We start from the raw sequence: 15,852 nt of genomic DNA, 5'->3' as shown, positions 1-15,852 counted from the left end.
TGTACGCCTATAGAGTACCACAGTATGAGTTATAATACCCATAAAACCTAGCGGTCAAACAAGAAAATGGTTCCAATCGTTTTTCCACCATTTCTTTTTCCCATAGGGGATTTTAGAAACACTTAAAATAAGGGCTGTGTTTCATGTAGGCTTACCCATTTACATTTACATTTACGTCATTTAGCAGACGCTCTTATCCAGAGCGACTTACAAATTGGTGCATTCACCCTATAGCCAGTGGGATAACCACTTTACAATTGTATTATTATTATTATTTTTATTAATAAAAAAAAAAAAAAATATTATTATATATTTTTTTTTGGGGGGGGGGGGAGGGGGGGGGGGGTAGAAGGATTACTTTATCCTATCCCAGGTATTCCTTAAAGAGGTGGGGTTTCAAATGTCTCCGGAAGGTGGTGAGTGACTCCGCTGTCCTGGCGTCGTGAGGGAGCTTGTTCCACCATTGGGGTGCCAGAGCAGCGAACAGTTTTGACTGGGCTGAGCGGGAACTATGCTTCCGCAGAGGAAGGGGAGCCAGCAGACCAGAGGTGGATGAACGCAATGCCCTCGTTTGGGTGTAGGGACTGATCAGAGCCTGAAGGTACGGAGGTGCCGTTCCCCTCACAGCTCCATAGGCAAGCACCATGGTCTTGTAACGGATGCAAGCTTCAACTGGAAGCCAGTGGAGTGTGCGGAGGAGGGGGGTGACGTGAGAGAACTTGGGAAGGTTGAACACCAGACGGGCTGCGGCATTCTGGATGAGTTGTAGGGGTTTAATGGCACAGGCAGGGAGCCCAGCCAACAGCGAGTTGCAGTAATCCAGACGGGAGATGACAAGTGCCTGGATTAGGACCTGTGCCGCTTCCTGTGTAAGGCAGGGTCGTACTCTCCGAATGTTGTAGAGCATGAACCTGCAGGATCGGGTCACCGCCTTGATGTTAGCGGAGAACGACAGGGTGTTGTCCAGGGTCACGCCAAGGCTCTTCGCACTCTGGGAGGAGGACACAACGGAGTTGTCAACCGTGATGGCGAGATCATGGAACGGGCAGTCCTTCCCCGGGAGGAAGAGCAGCTCCGTCTTGCCAGGGTTCAGCTTGAGGTGGTGATCCGTCATCCATACTGATATGTCTGCCAGACATGCAGAGATGCGATTCGCCACCTGGTTATCAGAAGGGGGAAAGGAGAAGATTAGTTGTGTATCGTCAGCGTAGCAATGATAGGAGAGGCCATGTGAGGATATGACAGAGCCAAGTGACTTGGTGTATAGGGAGAAAAGGAGAGGGCCTAGAACTGAGCCCTGGGGGACACCAGTGGTGAGAGCACGTGGTGCGGAGACAGCTTCTCGCCACGCCACTTGGTAGGAGCGACCGGTCAGGTAGGACGCAATCCAGGAGTGAGCCGCGCCGGAGATGCCCAGCTCGGAGAGGGTGGAGAGGAGGATCTGATGGTTCACAGTATCAAAGGCAGCAGACAGGTCTAGAAGGACAAGAGAGAGTTAGCTTTAGCAGTGCGGAGAGCCTCCGTGACACAGAGAAGAGCAGTCTCAGTTGAATGACCAGTCCTGAAACCTGACTGGTTTGGATCAAGAAGGTCATACTGAGAGAGATAGCAAGAGAGTTGGCTAAAGACGGCACGCTCAATAGTTTTGGAAAGAAAAGAAAGAAGGGATATTGGTCTGTAGTTGTTGACATCAGTGGGATCGAGTGTTGGTTTTTTGAGAAGGGGTGCAACTCTCGCTCTCTTGAAGACGGAAGGGACATAGCCAGCGGTCAAGGATGAGTTGATCAGCGAGGTGAGGTAGGGGAGAAGGTCACCGGAGATGGTCTGGAGAAGAGAGGAGGGGATGGGGTCAAGCGGGCAGGTTGTTGGGCGGCCTGCAGTCACAAGTCGCAAGATTTTATCTGGAGAGAGAGGGGAGAAAGAAGTCAAAGCATAGGGTAGGGCAGTGTGAGCAGGACCAGCAGTGTCATTAGACTTAACAAACGAGGATCGGCTGTCGTCAACCTTCTTTTCAAAGTGGTTGACGAAGTCATCCACAGAGAGGGAGGAGGGGGGAGGAGGGGGAGGGGGAGGAGGATTCAGCAGGGAGGAGAAGGTGGCAAAGAGCTTCCTAGGGTTAGAGGCAGATGCTTGGAATTTAGAGTGGTAGAAAGTGGCCTTAGCAGCAGAAACAGATGAAGAAAATGTAGAGAGGAGGGAGTGAAAAGATGCCAGGTCGGCAGGGAGTTTACTTTTCTTCCATTTCCGCTCAGCTGCCCGGAGCTCTGTTCTGTGAGCTCGCAATGAGTCATCAAGCCACGGAGCTGGAGGGGAGGACCGAGCCGGCCGGGAGGATAGGGGACACAGGGAGTCAAAGGATGCAGAAAGGGAGGAGAGGAGGGTTGAGGAGGCAGAATCAGGAGATTGGAGGGAGAAGGATTGAGCAGAGGGAAGAGATGATAGGATGGAAGAGGAGAGAGTAGTGGGAGAGAGAGAGCGAAGGTTGCGGCGGCGCGTTACCATCTGTGTAGGGGCAGAGTGAGTAGTGTTGGAGGAGAGCGAGAGAGAAAAGGATACAAAGTAGTGGTCGGAGACTTGGAGGGGAGTTGCAGTGAGATTAGTAGAAGAACAGCATCTAGTAAAGATGAGGTCAAGCGTATTGCCTGCCTTGTGAGTAGGGGGGGACGGTGAGAGGGTGAGGTCAAAAGAGGAGAGGAGTGGAAAGAAGGAGGCAGAGAGAAATGAGTCAAATGTAGACGTAGGGAGGTTGAAATCCCCCAAAACTGTGAGGGGTGAGCCATCCTCAGGAAAGGAACTTATCAAGGCGTCAAGCTCATTGATGAACTCTCCAAGGGAACCTGGAGGGCGATAGATGACAAGGATATTAAGCTTAAATGGGCTAGTGACTGTGACAGCGTGGAATTCAAATGAGGAGATAGACAGATGGGTTAGGGGAAAATTGAGAATGACCACTTGGGAGAGATGAGGATTCCTGTGCCACCACCCCTCTGACCAGATGCTCTCGGGGTATGCGAGAACACATGGTCAGACGAGGAGAGAGCAGTAGGAGTAGCAGTGTTTTCAGTGGTAATCCATGTTTCCGTCAGCGCCAGGAAGTCGAGGGACTGGAGGGTAGCATAGGCTGGGATGAAGTCAGCCTTGTTGGCAGCAGAACGGCAGTTCCAGAGGCTGCCTGAGACCTGGAACTCCAGGTGTGTGGTGCGTGCAGGGACCACCAGGTTAGAGAGGCAGCAGCCACGCGGTGTGAGGCGTTTGTGTAGCCTGTGCGGAGAGGAGAGAACAGGGATAGGCAGAGGCATAGTTGACAGGCTGTAGCAGATGGCTACAATAATGCAGAGGAGATCGGAATGAAATGAACTAAACATCTGGGAAAGGAGAGAGCAGGGCCTCCCTCACCAAAAAAAAATATAACTCTCCCAACTTCCACCTCAGAAACTATAATTGTTTCACTGAACCACCCGAATAAAACTCTCCCAACTTCCACTTTAGAAATTAGAATTGTTGTAAACTACAGCGGTTCAATGTTTCAAGGAATAGACTCAACTTACTTTATTCAGCTAACTAGCATGCTAGCATCCAATAACACACAGTTTAGCACCAATACTTGGTTACAACAAACTACCAATAGTGTGTTAACACACTAAACAGATAATTCGTGTCCGTGTGTCTAGTTCTTTCATAACGCAGCAATAAATAAATGTTGGCTAGCTAGCACAAAGATATTGTATTTAGCTACTACAGTACAGCTAGCTGGCAGTGTTGGCTAGCTAGCAATGGCCGCTGTGCTGACCCTGCTTGAAAAACGGCGTCGCTGCGAACGAACGTAGCTGGCCAAAAGGACACCGTACCTAGTTGCTACCGTTGCTAATAGCTACTCGCCAGCCAGTCAGGAGGTGAGTTAGCCAGCTAGCTTCGTGCCACACCCGGCACCGCCGAATACAGAAGTAACCTACAATAACTACATACAACAACTACCCACAACAACCCACGATGCCCAGCTACAATACCCAACTACAATCCAAATACATAGTTTAAGCCCTACTCGACAAAGCCCAAGCTATGCATAAAGCCAAACTTACCCGACGCCAGCTGTCTGGGTGGTTTTCTGCAATCAGTAGCTGTAATTAAGTACACTAGCTACTAACTACCTAACGTTAATGCTTCAGATAATGAGGTTAGAAAAACAGCTGAATGGTAGGTAGCTAGCTGGCTTAATTACAGGTACTCTTAAGCGTGAAATAACATTGGAAACAACTATCCACCGTTGCTAAAAGTTACCAGTAGCTACCCGCTAGGTTAGCTAGCCTCGTGCTTCACCGGGCTAACTCGAATACAATACTTACCTACAATAATTACCTATAATTACCTACAATAACTACCTAAATAAACTACCTACAATATCTAACTACAATACCTACCTACAATCTAAATACATGGTTTAAGCTTAACTCAACACCATATAAGAAGCCAAGCTTACCTCCTGCTAGAGAAAACACAACCTCACCCGACGTAGTCCCCTGGCGTGACGTTTTGATAACCATGTAAATCTCGCCTGTATTTACCCCCCAATATGAAATGCTAATGTGGCTATCATAAATACTACAAATGCCATGATGATCTGGACGAGACTGCCGAATCGAGGCAAAGGTAAGAATCTCTGGATTAACTATCTAATGTTAGCTACATTTAGTAATGAATAAATTGGCTACATTTCTTTAAATTGACAATTCTGTGAGCTATCTTGTGCAAGTTTTAAATTGACACAATACCTGTTAGCAAAGGTGTCAGCTAGAGATGACGTGCAAGAGCTTGCAGGGATTTGTAGCCTTGCATGATGTCTACTTTGATGCTAATTAGCATTTTAGAATCTGAGAGTAAATAGAGCCGAATATATTGATAAAAGTAACTTTGTCCGAGAGATATTTACACGGTTATCAAAACGTCACATCAGGGTAAGCCTACATGAAACAAAGCCCTTATTTTAAGTGTTTATAAAATTCGCTATGGGAAAAATGAATGGTGGAAAAACAATTGGAACCATTTCACTGTTTGACTGCTAGGTTTGATGGTTAATTTGTATTTTGGTATAAATTAGGATCCCCATTAGCCGCTGCAAAAGCATCAGCTACTATTCCTGGGGTCCACATGAAACATGACATAATGTGTAGTACAAAACATTATTAGTCAAGGACTGAAATACATAAATTTAAAACACCACACATAGCCTACATATCAGAACATACACACAATATCTAGGTCTAATACATAGTACAGTGCAAATTACAATACAATATACTTATATGAAATGGCTGTGTCTCTTCACAGTCCCCTTTGTGCAGTAAGGTGTTCTTTTATCTGTTTTTTTAAACTGGTTTTATTGCTAGCTTGAGTTACCTGGGGTGGCAGAGAGTTCCATGTAGTCATGGCTCTATTTAATACTGTGCGTTTCCCAGCCTCTGTTCAATATTAGGCCGTTTTTAAGGACATGTACTGTAACTGTGGATCATTTGGCCAATATTGCTTGTTTATTGATGGCGCTGCCCAGTCGGGGGTTTCTTGATCTCTCTCTTTCTACTTTCGGATCTGAACGGGTCTCTCGTATCCTAACCGGCACGGTCTGTTTGGGTCCGTTTTTCCACTGACCTTTTCAAAACGGGTCTGATTGTCCTCGGGTCCATTCGGAACAGGTCTCCGTTTTTTGTTATTTTGTTATTTATGCATATCTGGTCAGGTGGGAAAGCCATGTATCCATTTCGGACGGATTCAACTAACGCACACACACACTCAGTCATGAGCCACCCACTTTATCTCCTTCCCTCTAACACATTATAACTCACACACACTAATGTTGATATGAGGATGTGTTCTTGTAGCTAGATCCTCTCTGGTTAATTTAACAAATGCAAAAGCCAAGTAGAAAAAGGCTCAATGGGATGATAGCTAGTAGCATAACAAAGATAGTCAATGGCAGTAAAATGATGAATAGGTGGCTGACTTTGTGAATTAAGAGATAGCAGACAGTCATAACAGCTTTTATCAGGCAGTCTTCTCCAACTTCATAAGTAGTGATCATGTCCTTTTACTGCACTGTCTCCTTCCTGCCTCGCACAGAGCCTGGGCTACATGAGAAGGAGCAAATGAGATTTGAACCGTCTCAACTGTCATTAACCATTATGTTGTGCTGAGAGTCCATCGGAAGCACTTTAGAGTGAGGCTCTTAGCTTACTGTAAGTCATGCTGCTGGATGGCTGGAGGATGGCATGACACAAGGGCTTGATGCTTTTGTACTTAGCAGGATTCAGGAATCAACAACACAGAGAGAACTATTAAACAAAATGGTGTTGGGAGTGGGACATAGGCGAGTGGCTCTGTAGAACTGTGCTGTAGTGAAGGGAGGTACTGGGTTGTGTTCAGTAGGCATATATAACTTTTTTTATTGAACATACTCAGGTAGTATCTCTTCTGTTTCAAAAAGCGTTCTCCCGCTGCGTGCCTACTGAACACGACCCTGTGGTTGCAGTGATGTGGTATTTTGGTTCTAGTACCATCAGAGGTCGTATAGAAAGTACTAGATTGTAGGCTACTAGTTATAGTGGAAATGGTAGAACTGACCTGTTAGAGCAGATGTCACTATACAGGGGTGCGTGCGTTTGAATTATGTATGTTACTGTTTCTTCCCCCGACAGGCAGAGTATGAGGTCAGTCCAGATGAGAAGAGGAGGGAGTGTGCTCAGGAGCTCCTAGACAAGTACTTCAACCCAGAGGTACAGTAGAAAAACCCCTATTTTCAGCCAATGAGTGAATTGATGTCAAATATTCAATAATGGTGAAGTGTGGTTTCCCGGACCCAGATTAAACCTATTCATTGACAAAAAATCTATTTCAATTAAGATACTCCATCGAGCATGCTTTTTAATTCAGGAGAGGGCTTAATCTGGGCCTATTATGTAATATATATACAGTGGGGAGAACAAGTATTTGATACACTGCCGATTTTGCAGGTTTTCCTACTTACAAAGCATGTAGAGGTCTGTAATTTTTATCATAGGTACACTTCAACTGTGAGAGACGGATTCTAAAACAAAAATCCAGAAAATCACATTGTATGATTTTTAAGTAATTAATGTGCATTCTATTGCATGACATAAGTATTTGATACATCAGAAAAGCAGAACTTAATATTTGGTACAGAATCCTTTGTTTGCAATTACAGAGATCATACATTTCCTGTAGGTCTTGCACACACTGCAGCAGGGATTTTGGCCCACTCCTCCATACAGACCTTCTCCAGATCCTTCAGGTTTCGGGGCTGTCGCTAGGCAATACGGACTTTCAGCTCCCTCCAAAGATTTTCTATTGGGTTCAGGTCTGGAGACTGGCTAGGCCACTCCAGGACCTTGAGATGCTTCTTACGGAGCCACTCCTTAGTTGCCCTGGCTGTGTGTTTCGGGTCGTTGTCATGCTGGAAGACCCAGCCACGACCCATCTTCAATGCTCTTACTGAGGGAAGGAGGTTGTTGGCCAAGATCTTGCGATACATGGCCCCATCCATCCTCCCCTCAATACGGTGCAGTCGTCCTGTCCCCTTTACAGAAGAGCATCCCCAAAGAATGATGTTTCCACCTCCATGCTTCACGGTTGGGATGGTGTTCTTGGGGTTGTACTCATCCTTCTTCTTCCTCCAAACACGGCGAGTGGAGTTTAGACCAAAAAGCTCCACATGACCTTCTCCCATTCCTCCTCTGGATCATCCAGATGGTCATTGGCAAACTTCAGACGGGCCTGGACATGCGCTGGCTTGAGCAGGGGGACCTTGCGTGCGCTGCAGGATTTTAATCCATGATGGCGTAGTGTTACTAATGGTTTTCTTTGAGACTGTGGTCCCAGCTCTCTTCAGGTCATTGACCAAGTCCTGCCGTGTAGTTCTGGGCTGATCCCTCACCTTCCTCCTCATGATCATTGATGCCCCACGAGGTGAGATCTTGCATGGAGCCCCAGACCGAGGGAGATTGACCGTCATCTTGAAATTCTTCAATTTTCTAATAATTGCGCCAACAGTTGTTGCCTTCTCACCAAGCTGCTTGCCTATTGTCCTGTAGCCCATCCCAGCCTTGTGCAGGTCTACAATTTTATCCCTGATGTCCTTACACAGCTCTCTGGTCTTGGCCATTGTGGAGAGGTTGGAGTCTGTTTGATTGAGTGTGTGGACAGGTGTCTTTTATACAGGTAACGAGTTCAAACAGGTGCAGTTAATAAAGGTAATGAGTAGAGAACAGGAGGGCTTCTTAAAGAAAAACGAACAGGTCTGTGAGAGCCGGAATTCTTACTGGTTGGTAGGTGATCAAATACTTATGTCATGCAATAAAATGCAAATGAATTACTTAAAAATCATACGATGTGATTTTCTGGATTTTTGTTGAAATCACAGTTGAAATGTACCTATGATAAAAATTACAGACCTCTACATGCTTTGTAAGTAGGAAAACATGCAAAATCGGCAGTGTATCAAATACTTGTTCCCCCCACTGTATATATATATACAGTGAGGGAAAAAAAGTATTTGATCCCCTGCTGATTTTGTACGTTTGCCCACTGACAAAGACATGATCAGTCTATAATTTTAATGGTAGGTTTATTTGAACAGTGAGAGACAGAATAACAAGAACAAAATCCAGAAAAGCGCATGTCAAAATTGTTATAAATTGATTTGCATTTTAATGAGTGAAATAAGTATTTGACCCCCTCTCAATCAGAAAGATTTCTGGCTCCCAGGTGTCTTTTATACAGGTAACGAGCTGAGATTAGGAGCACGCGCTTAGGAGTGCTCCTAATCTCAGCTTTTTACCTGTATAAAAGACACCTGTCCACAGAAGCAATCAATCAATCAGATTACAAACTCTCCACCATGGCCAAGACCAAAGAGCTCTCCAAGGATGTCAGGGACAAGATTGTAGACCTACACAAGGCTGGAATGGGCTACAAGACCATCGCCAAGCAGCTTGGTGAGAAGGTGACAACAGTTGGTGCGATTATTCGCAAATGGAAGAAACACAAAATAACTGTCAATCTCCCTCGGCCTGGGGCTCCATGCAAGATCTCACCTCGTGGAGTTGCAATGATCATGAGAACGGTGAGGAATCAGCCCAGAACTACACGGGAGGATCTTGTCAATGATCTCAAGGCAGCTGGGACCATAGTCACCAAGAAAACAATTGGTAACACACTACGCCGTGAAGGACTGAAATCCTGCAGCGCCCGCAAATTTTCCCCCTGCTCAAGAAAGCACATATACAGGGCCATCTGAAGTTTGCCAATGAACATCTGAATGATTCAGAGGAGAACTGGGTGAAAGTGTTGTGGTCAGATGAGACCAAAATCGAGCTCTTTGGCATCAACTCAACTCGCCGTGTTTGGAGGAGGAGGAATGCTGCCTATGACCCCAAGAACACCATCCCCACCGTCAAACATGGAGGTGGAAACATTATGCTTTGGGGGTGTTTTTCTGCTAAGGGGACAGGACAACTTCACTGCATCAAAGGGACGATGGACGGGCCCATGTACCATCAAATATTGGGTGAGAACCTCCTTCCCTCAGCCAGGGCATTGAAAATGGGTCGTAAATGGGTATTCCAGCATGACAATGACCCAAAACACACGGCCAAGGCAACAAAGGAGTGGCTCAAGAAGTAGCACATTAAGGTCCTGGAGTGGCCTAGCCAGTCTCCAGACCTTAATCCCATAGACAATCTGTGGAGGGAGCTGAAGGTTTGAGTTGCCAAACGTCAGGCTCAAAACCTTAATGACTTGGAGAAGATCTGCAAAGAGGAGTGGAACAAAATCCCTCCTGAGATGTGTGCAAACCTGGTGGCCAACTACAAGAAACCTCTGTGATTGCCAACAAGGGTTTTGCCACCAAGTACTAAGTCATGTTTTGCAGAGGGGTCAAATACTTATTTTCCTAATTAAAATGAAAATCTATTTATAACATTTTTGACATGCGTTTTTCTGGATTTTGTTGTTGTTATTCTGTCTCTCACTGTTCAAATAAACCTACCATTAAAATTATAGACTGATCATGTCTTTGTCAGTGGGCAAACGTACAAAATCAGCAGGGGATCAAATACTTTTATCCCTCACTGTGTGTATATATATATATATGTATATGTATATGTGTGTGTGTGAAATTAGCGTTGTATTGTGTTCCATCCCCCTCTAGTCAGAGGATCATGTCCCGGAGTTGGGGGAGGAAATGATGGGTCAGTTTACAGAGAGGCTGGAGCAGGAGCAGGAGCCCTGTAAAGAACTCTTCAACGAGTGCACCAAGTGAGTCTGTTAACACAGAAACCCAGTCACAGAGAATACACTAACATCAGTACTTACTTAGCATATGGGAGATATTCAAGATTGGAAAATGTAGATTTTATATGATCATTACACCATTATTCAACAAAGGAAGTCAGTTTAAGAATAAAGGGTCATTTTCAGCGATGAAATGTGCCCAGAGGCAGAATTTCAGAGTTTTCCTTTAAATTGTCTCCTGCATTATGCAACATCCTGTGAACAGTTGTTCACACTTGTTGTATGGGCGTGTCAACAGCATTGAGGGTATGTGGCTGCTGATGACATTTTTTCAAATCAATCACCCCTAGCCACTTCAATCACCCGCCATTCCGTTCAGCAACATTTATATTCTAGAACTTTCTCACAACTGTTCCAACAACATTACAGCCCTGAACAGACTCTTTCTGTCATTCCTCCTTCTGGTTGGGGTTAATTAATGTTTAGCTGTGAACTGATGTTTGGGGAATAGTAGACAGAGAGATGGGCCCATGGCATAGCAGCAACACCCACCCGTAGTATGCGCTCCAGCAGGTATATCTCACTGGTCATCCCCAAAGCCAACACCTCCTTTGGCCGCCATTCCTTCCAGTTCTCTGCTGCCAATGACTGGAACAAATTGCAAAAATCTCTGTTCTGTCCTCTGTTGCAGACTGATCCATGACTACCTGAGTGTGGCTCCCTTCGCAGACTACCTCGACAGCATGTACTATAACCGATTCCTGCAGTGGAAGTGGCTGGAGAGGTATGGTAGCCTACTAGTTTAACTTTAAATCAAAAAGCGAAAATGGCAAATACTCACACACCCTTTTGCTGCTTCCCACACTTATGAGCACACAGACACATACACACGCACACACACACACACACACACACACACACACACACGCACAAAACCCCACCACAGCACAAGTGATTACATGTTACAGAAACTTCACACCGCCTCCAAAGTATCCTCCTAGTCACCTGTACTCCACTACTCTCAGTGGGGCTGTGTCTTTGATATGCTCTGCTGTTAATTCTCCTATTGATGTGGTTTATATATATATTACCGGCTCTCAAGGTTTCCTCTTATCTAGAAAGTTATTCGTATCAACTGTTCCTCTATTTGGTCTCATGGGTTTTTAGGCCGGGTTACCGTTAAGCGCTTTGTGACAAAGGTTTTTGTTAAAAGCTCTAAACAACGCACATACAATGTTATGAAGCTATTGATAGTGTTCAGGATAGTATCATGGTGATGTATTGTAAAACCTACACTTTTGGTTTTGTTCACATCCATACTCATGCTTCAAATCAAATCAAGCTTTATTTATACAGCACATCTCAGACATGGAATGCAACACAATGTGCTTAAATTTTTTTTTAAATGTCATACACAATTAACATAAGAGGATAAAAAAGCGAAAGAATAACAATAGAAACTGAAAGACTAAAAAGCACCCTAAGCAAAAATAAAAGGTGTGTTTTAAGATCTCATTTAAATATGTCCACAGTTTCAGCCCCCCTCAGGTTCTCTGGCAGGCTATTCCAGAGGCTGGGGGCATAATAACTAAAGGCTGCCTCTCCATACCTCTTGGTCCTCGGCTTTGGGATAGTTAAAAGGCCAGTGCCAGAGGACCTGAGGGACCTACTGGGTACATAACTTAAAAGCATCTCTGACATGTATTGCGGTGCACAATCGTGGATTGATTTAAAAACCAATAGCAGAATCTTGAAATTAATTCTAAAACTCACAGGCAGCCAGTGCATAGAACTTAAAACCGGTGTAATGTGTGCTCTCTGTCTGGTCCTACAGTGGCTTGTGAAAATATTCACCCCCTTGGCATTTTTCCTATTTTGTTGCCTTACAACCTGGAATTTTGGGGGGGTTTATATAATTTGATTTACACAACATGCCTACCACTTTGAAGATGCAAAAACAAGAAATAAGACAAAAAAAACAGAACTTGAGCGTGCATAACTCTTCACACCCCATCCCCCCCCCGCCCGCCCCCCACCCAAAGTCAATACTTTGTAGAGCCACCTTTTGCTGCAATTACAGCTGCACGTCTCTTGGGGTATGTCTCTATAAGCTTGGCACATCTAGCCACTGGGATTTTTGCCCATTCTTCAAGGCAAAATTGCTCCAGCTCCTTCAAGTTGGATGGGTTCCGCTGGTGTACAGCAATCTTTAAGTCATACCACAGATTCTCAATTGGATTGAGGTCTGGGGTTTGACTAGGCCATTCCAAGACATTTAAATGTTTCCCCTTAAACCACTCGAGTGTTGCTTTAGCAGTATGCTTAGGGTCATTGTCCTGCTGGAAGGTGAACCTCCGTCCCAGTCTCAAATCTCTGGAAGACTGAAACAGGTTTCCCTCAAGAATTTCCCTGTATTTAGCGCCTTCCAGTCCCTGCCGATGGGAAAAACATCCCCACAGCATGATGCTGCCACCACCATGCTTCACTGTGGGGATGGTGTTCTCGGGGTGATGAGAGGTGTTGGGTTTGCGCCAGACATAGCATTTTCCTTGATGGCCAAAAAGCTCAATTTTAGTCTCATCTGACCAGAGTACCTTCTTCCATATTTTTGGGGAGTCTCCCACATGCCTTTTGGCGGACACCAAACGTGTTTGCTTATTTTTTTCTTTAAGCAATGGTTTTTTTCTGGCCACTCTTCCGTAAAGCCCAGCTCTGTGGAGTGTACGGCTTAAAGTGGTCCTATGGACAGATACTCCAATCTCCGTTGTGGAACTTTGCAGCTCCTTCAGGGTTATCTTTGGTATTTTTGTTGCCTCTCTGATTAATGCCCTCCTTGCCTGGTCCGTGAGTTTTGGTTTGTTGTGGTGCCATATTCTTTAAATTTTTTAATAATGGTGCTCCATGGGATGTTCAAAGTTTCTGATATTTTTTTATAACCCAACCCTGATCTGTACTTCTCCACAACTTTGTCCCTGACCTGTTTGGAGAGCTCCTTGGTCTTCATGGTGCCACTTGCTTGGTGGTGCCCCTTGCTTAGTGGTGTTGCAGACTCTGGGGCCTTTCAGAACAGGTGTGTATATATACAGTGGGGAGAACAAGTATTTGATACACTGCCGATTTTGCAGGTTTTCCTACTTACAAAGCATGTAGAGGTCTGTAATTGTTATCATAGGTACACTTCAACTGTGAGAGACTGAATCTAAAACAAAAATCCAGAAAATCACATTGTATGATTTTTAAGTAATTAATTTGCATTTTATTGCATGACATAAGTATTTGATACATCAGAAAAGCAGAACTTTATATTTGGTACAGACACCTTTGTTTGCTATTACAGAGATCATACGTTTCCTGTAGGTCTTGACCAGGTTTGCACACACTGCAGCAGGGATTTTGGCCCACTCCTCCATACAGACCTTCTCCAGATCCTTCAGGTTTCGTGGCTGTCGCTGGGCAATATGGACTTTCAGCTCCCTCCAAAGATGTTCTATTGGGTTCAGGTCTGGAGACTGGCTAGGCCACTCCAGGACCTTGAGATGCTTCTTACAGAGCCACTCCTTAGTTGCCCTGGCTGTGTGTTTCGGGTCGTTGTCATGCTGGAAGACCCAGCCACGACCCATCTTCAATGCTCTTACTGAGGGAAGGAGGTTGTTGGCCAAGATCTCGCGATACATGGCCCCATCCATCCTCCCCTCAATACGGTGCAGTCGTCCTGTCCCCTTTGCAGAAAAGCATCCCCAAAGAATGATGTTTCCACCTCCATGCTTCACGGTTGGGATGGTGTTCTTGGGGTTGTACTCATCCTTCTTCTTCCTCCAAACACGGCGAGTGGAGTTTAGACCAAAAAGCTCTATTTTTGTCTCATCAGACCACATGACCTTCTCCCATTCCTCCTCTGGATCATCCAGATGGTCATTGGCAAACTTCAGACGGGCCTGGACATGCGCTGGCTTGAGCAGGGGGACCTTGCATTCGCTGCAGGATTTTAATCCATGACGGCGTAGTGTGTTACTAATGGTTTTCTTTGAGACTGTGGTCCCAGCTCTCTTCAGGTCATTGACCAGGTCCTGCCATGTAGTTCTGGGCTGATCCCTCACCTTCCTCATGATCATTGATGCCACACGAGGGGAGATCTTGCATGGAGCCCCAGACCGAGGGTGATTGACTGTCATCTTGAACTTCTTCCATTTTCTAATAATTGTGCCAACAGTTGTTGCCTTCTCACCAAGCTGCTTGCCTATTGTCCTGTAGCCCATCCCAGCCTTGTGCAGGTCTACAATTTTATCACTGATGTCCTTACACAGCTCTCTGGTCTTGGCCACTGTGGAGAGGTTGGAGTCTGTTTGATTGAGTGTGTGGACAGGTGTCTTTTATACAGGTAAAGAGTTCAAACAGGTGCAGTTAATACAGGTAATGAGTGGAGAACAGGAGGGCTTCTTAAAGAAAAACTAACAGGTCTGTGAGAGCCGGAATTCTTACTGGTTGGGAGGTGATCAAATACTTATGTCATGCAATAAAATGCAAATTAATTACTTAAAGAACATACAGTGTGATTTTCCGGATTTTTGTTTTAGATTCCGTCTCTCACAGTTGAAGTGTACCTAGGATAAAAATTACAGACCTCTACATGCTTTGTAAGTAGGAAAACCTGCAAAATCGGCAGTGTATCAAATACTTGTTCTCCCCACTGTATACTGAGATCATGTGGCACTTAGATTGCACACAGGTGGACTTAACTAATTATGTGACTTCTGAAGGTAATTGGTTGCACCAGATCTTATTTAGGCGCTTCATAGCAAAGGGGGTGAATACATATGCACGCCCCACTATTTATTTATTTTATAGAATTTTTTGAAACAAGTTTTTTTTTTTCATTTCACTTCACCAATTTGAACTATTTTGTGTATGTCCATTACATGAAATCCAAATAAAAATCCATTTAAATTACAGGTTGTAATGCAACAAAATAGGAAAAAAACGCCAAGGGGGATGACAACATTTAAAGACCTTTAGCCCAGAAGGCCTATCATACATGGAATGCAAATGAGTACTTTGGGGAACAAATGTATTTATTTAAATACGTGAGCCCCGGTCTCTATATTTATTTACATTAGGAAACAGAACATGTCTCCACTCACCAGCCTAGCAGAGAGGCAAGGCTTGTGCAATGCCCTTCCCATAATAGTCATAGATTTAAGAGAAGTTTACCCACACTCTTTCATCACTTTGGTTGTTTCCCAAATGGCACCTTTAGTGCACTACTTTTGACCAGGGCCCATAGAGTTCTGGTCAAAAGTAGTGCACTATGTAGGGAATAGAGTGTCATTTGGGACGCATCCTTTGACTCACAGTAAATATGCCAACACTTGTTAAAGGCCTTAAGAATGTTGTCTCATCTTGTCTTTGGTGCTGGGCCAAACTCAAGTATATACATAATAGACAAGGGTTTTATTCCCCCTATTGCTTTCATTTGACCGGATAGTGTTTTTAAAGCAAACACTTTGTAAAAGTGCAATGGTCAAGCCGTTTACTTACAAAGTCAGATGTGTATGT

At 44.8% G+C, this 15,852-nt stretch overlaps 1 protein-coding gene across 1 annotated transcript in view; it reads left to right on the top strand.

The window, feature by feature from the left end:
• The window catches only part of LOC311135995 (G protein-coupled receptor kinase 6-like), a 62,286-nt gene that overhangs the window by 29,993 nt on the left and 16,441 nt on the right, over positions 1–15,852 (top strand). Inside the window, exons 4-6 of the mRNA XM_084170045.1 lie at positions 6,687–6,764; positions 10,217–10,323; positions 10,991–11,083. Of these exons, the coding sequence (XP_084026171.1) occupies positions 6,687–6,764; positions 10,217–10,323; positions 10,991–11,083 (278 nt within the window). The remainder of the gene's footprint in view (positions 1–6,686; positions 6,765–10,216; positions 10,324–10,990; positions 11,084–15,852) is intronic.

This window comes from Coregonus lavaretus, assembly GCF_964263955.1.
Source record: "Coregonus lavaretus genome assembly, chromosome: 10".
Taxonomy (NCBI): Eukaryota; Metazoa; Chordata; class Actinopteri; order Salmoniformes; family Salmonidae; genus Coregonus; species Coregonus lavaretus.
Note: the sequence above shows the minus strand (reverse complement) of the source record. Positions and strands in the feature narration are given on the sequence as shown.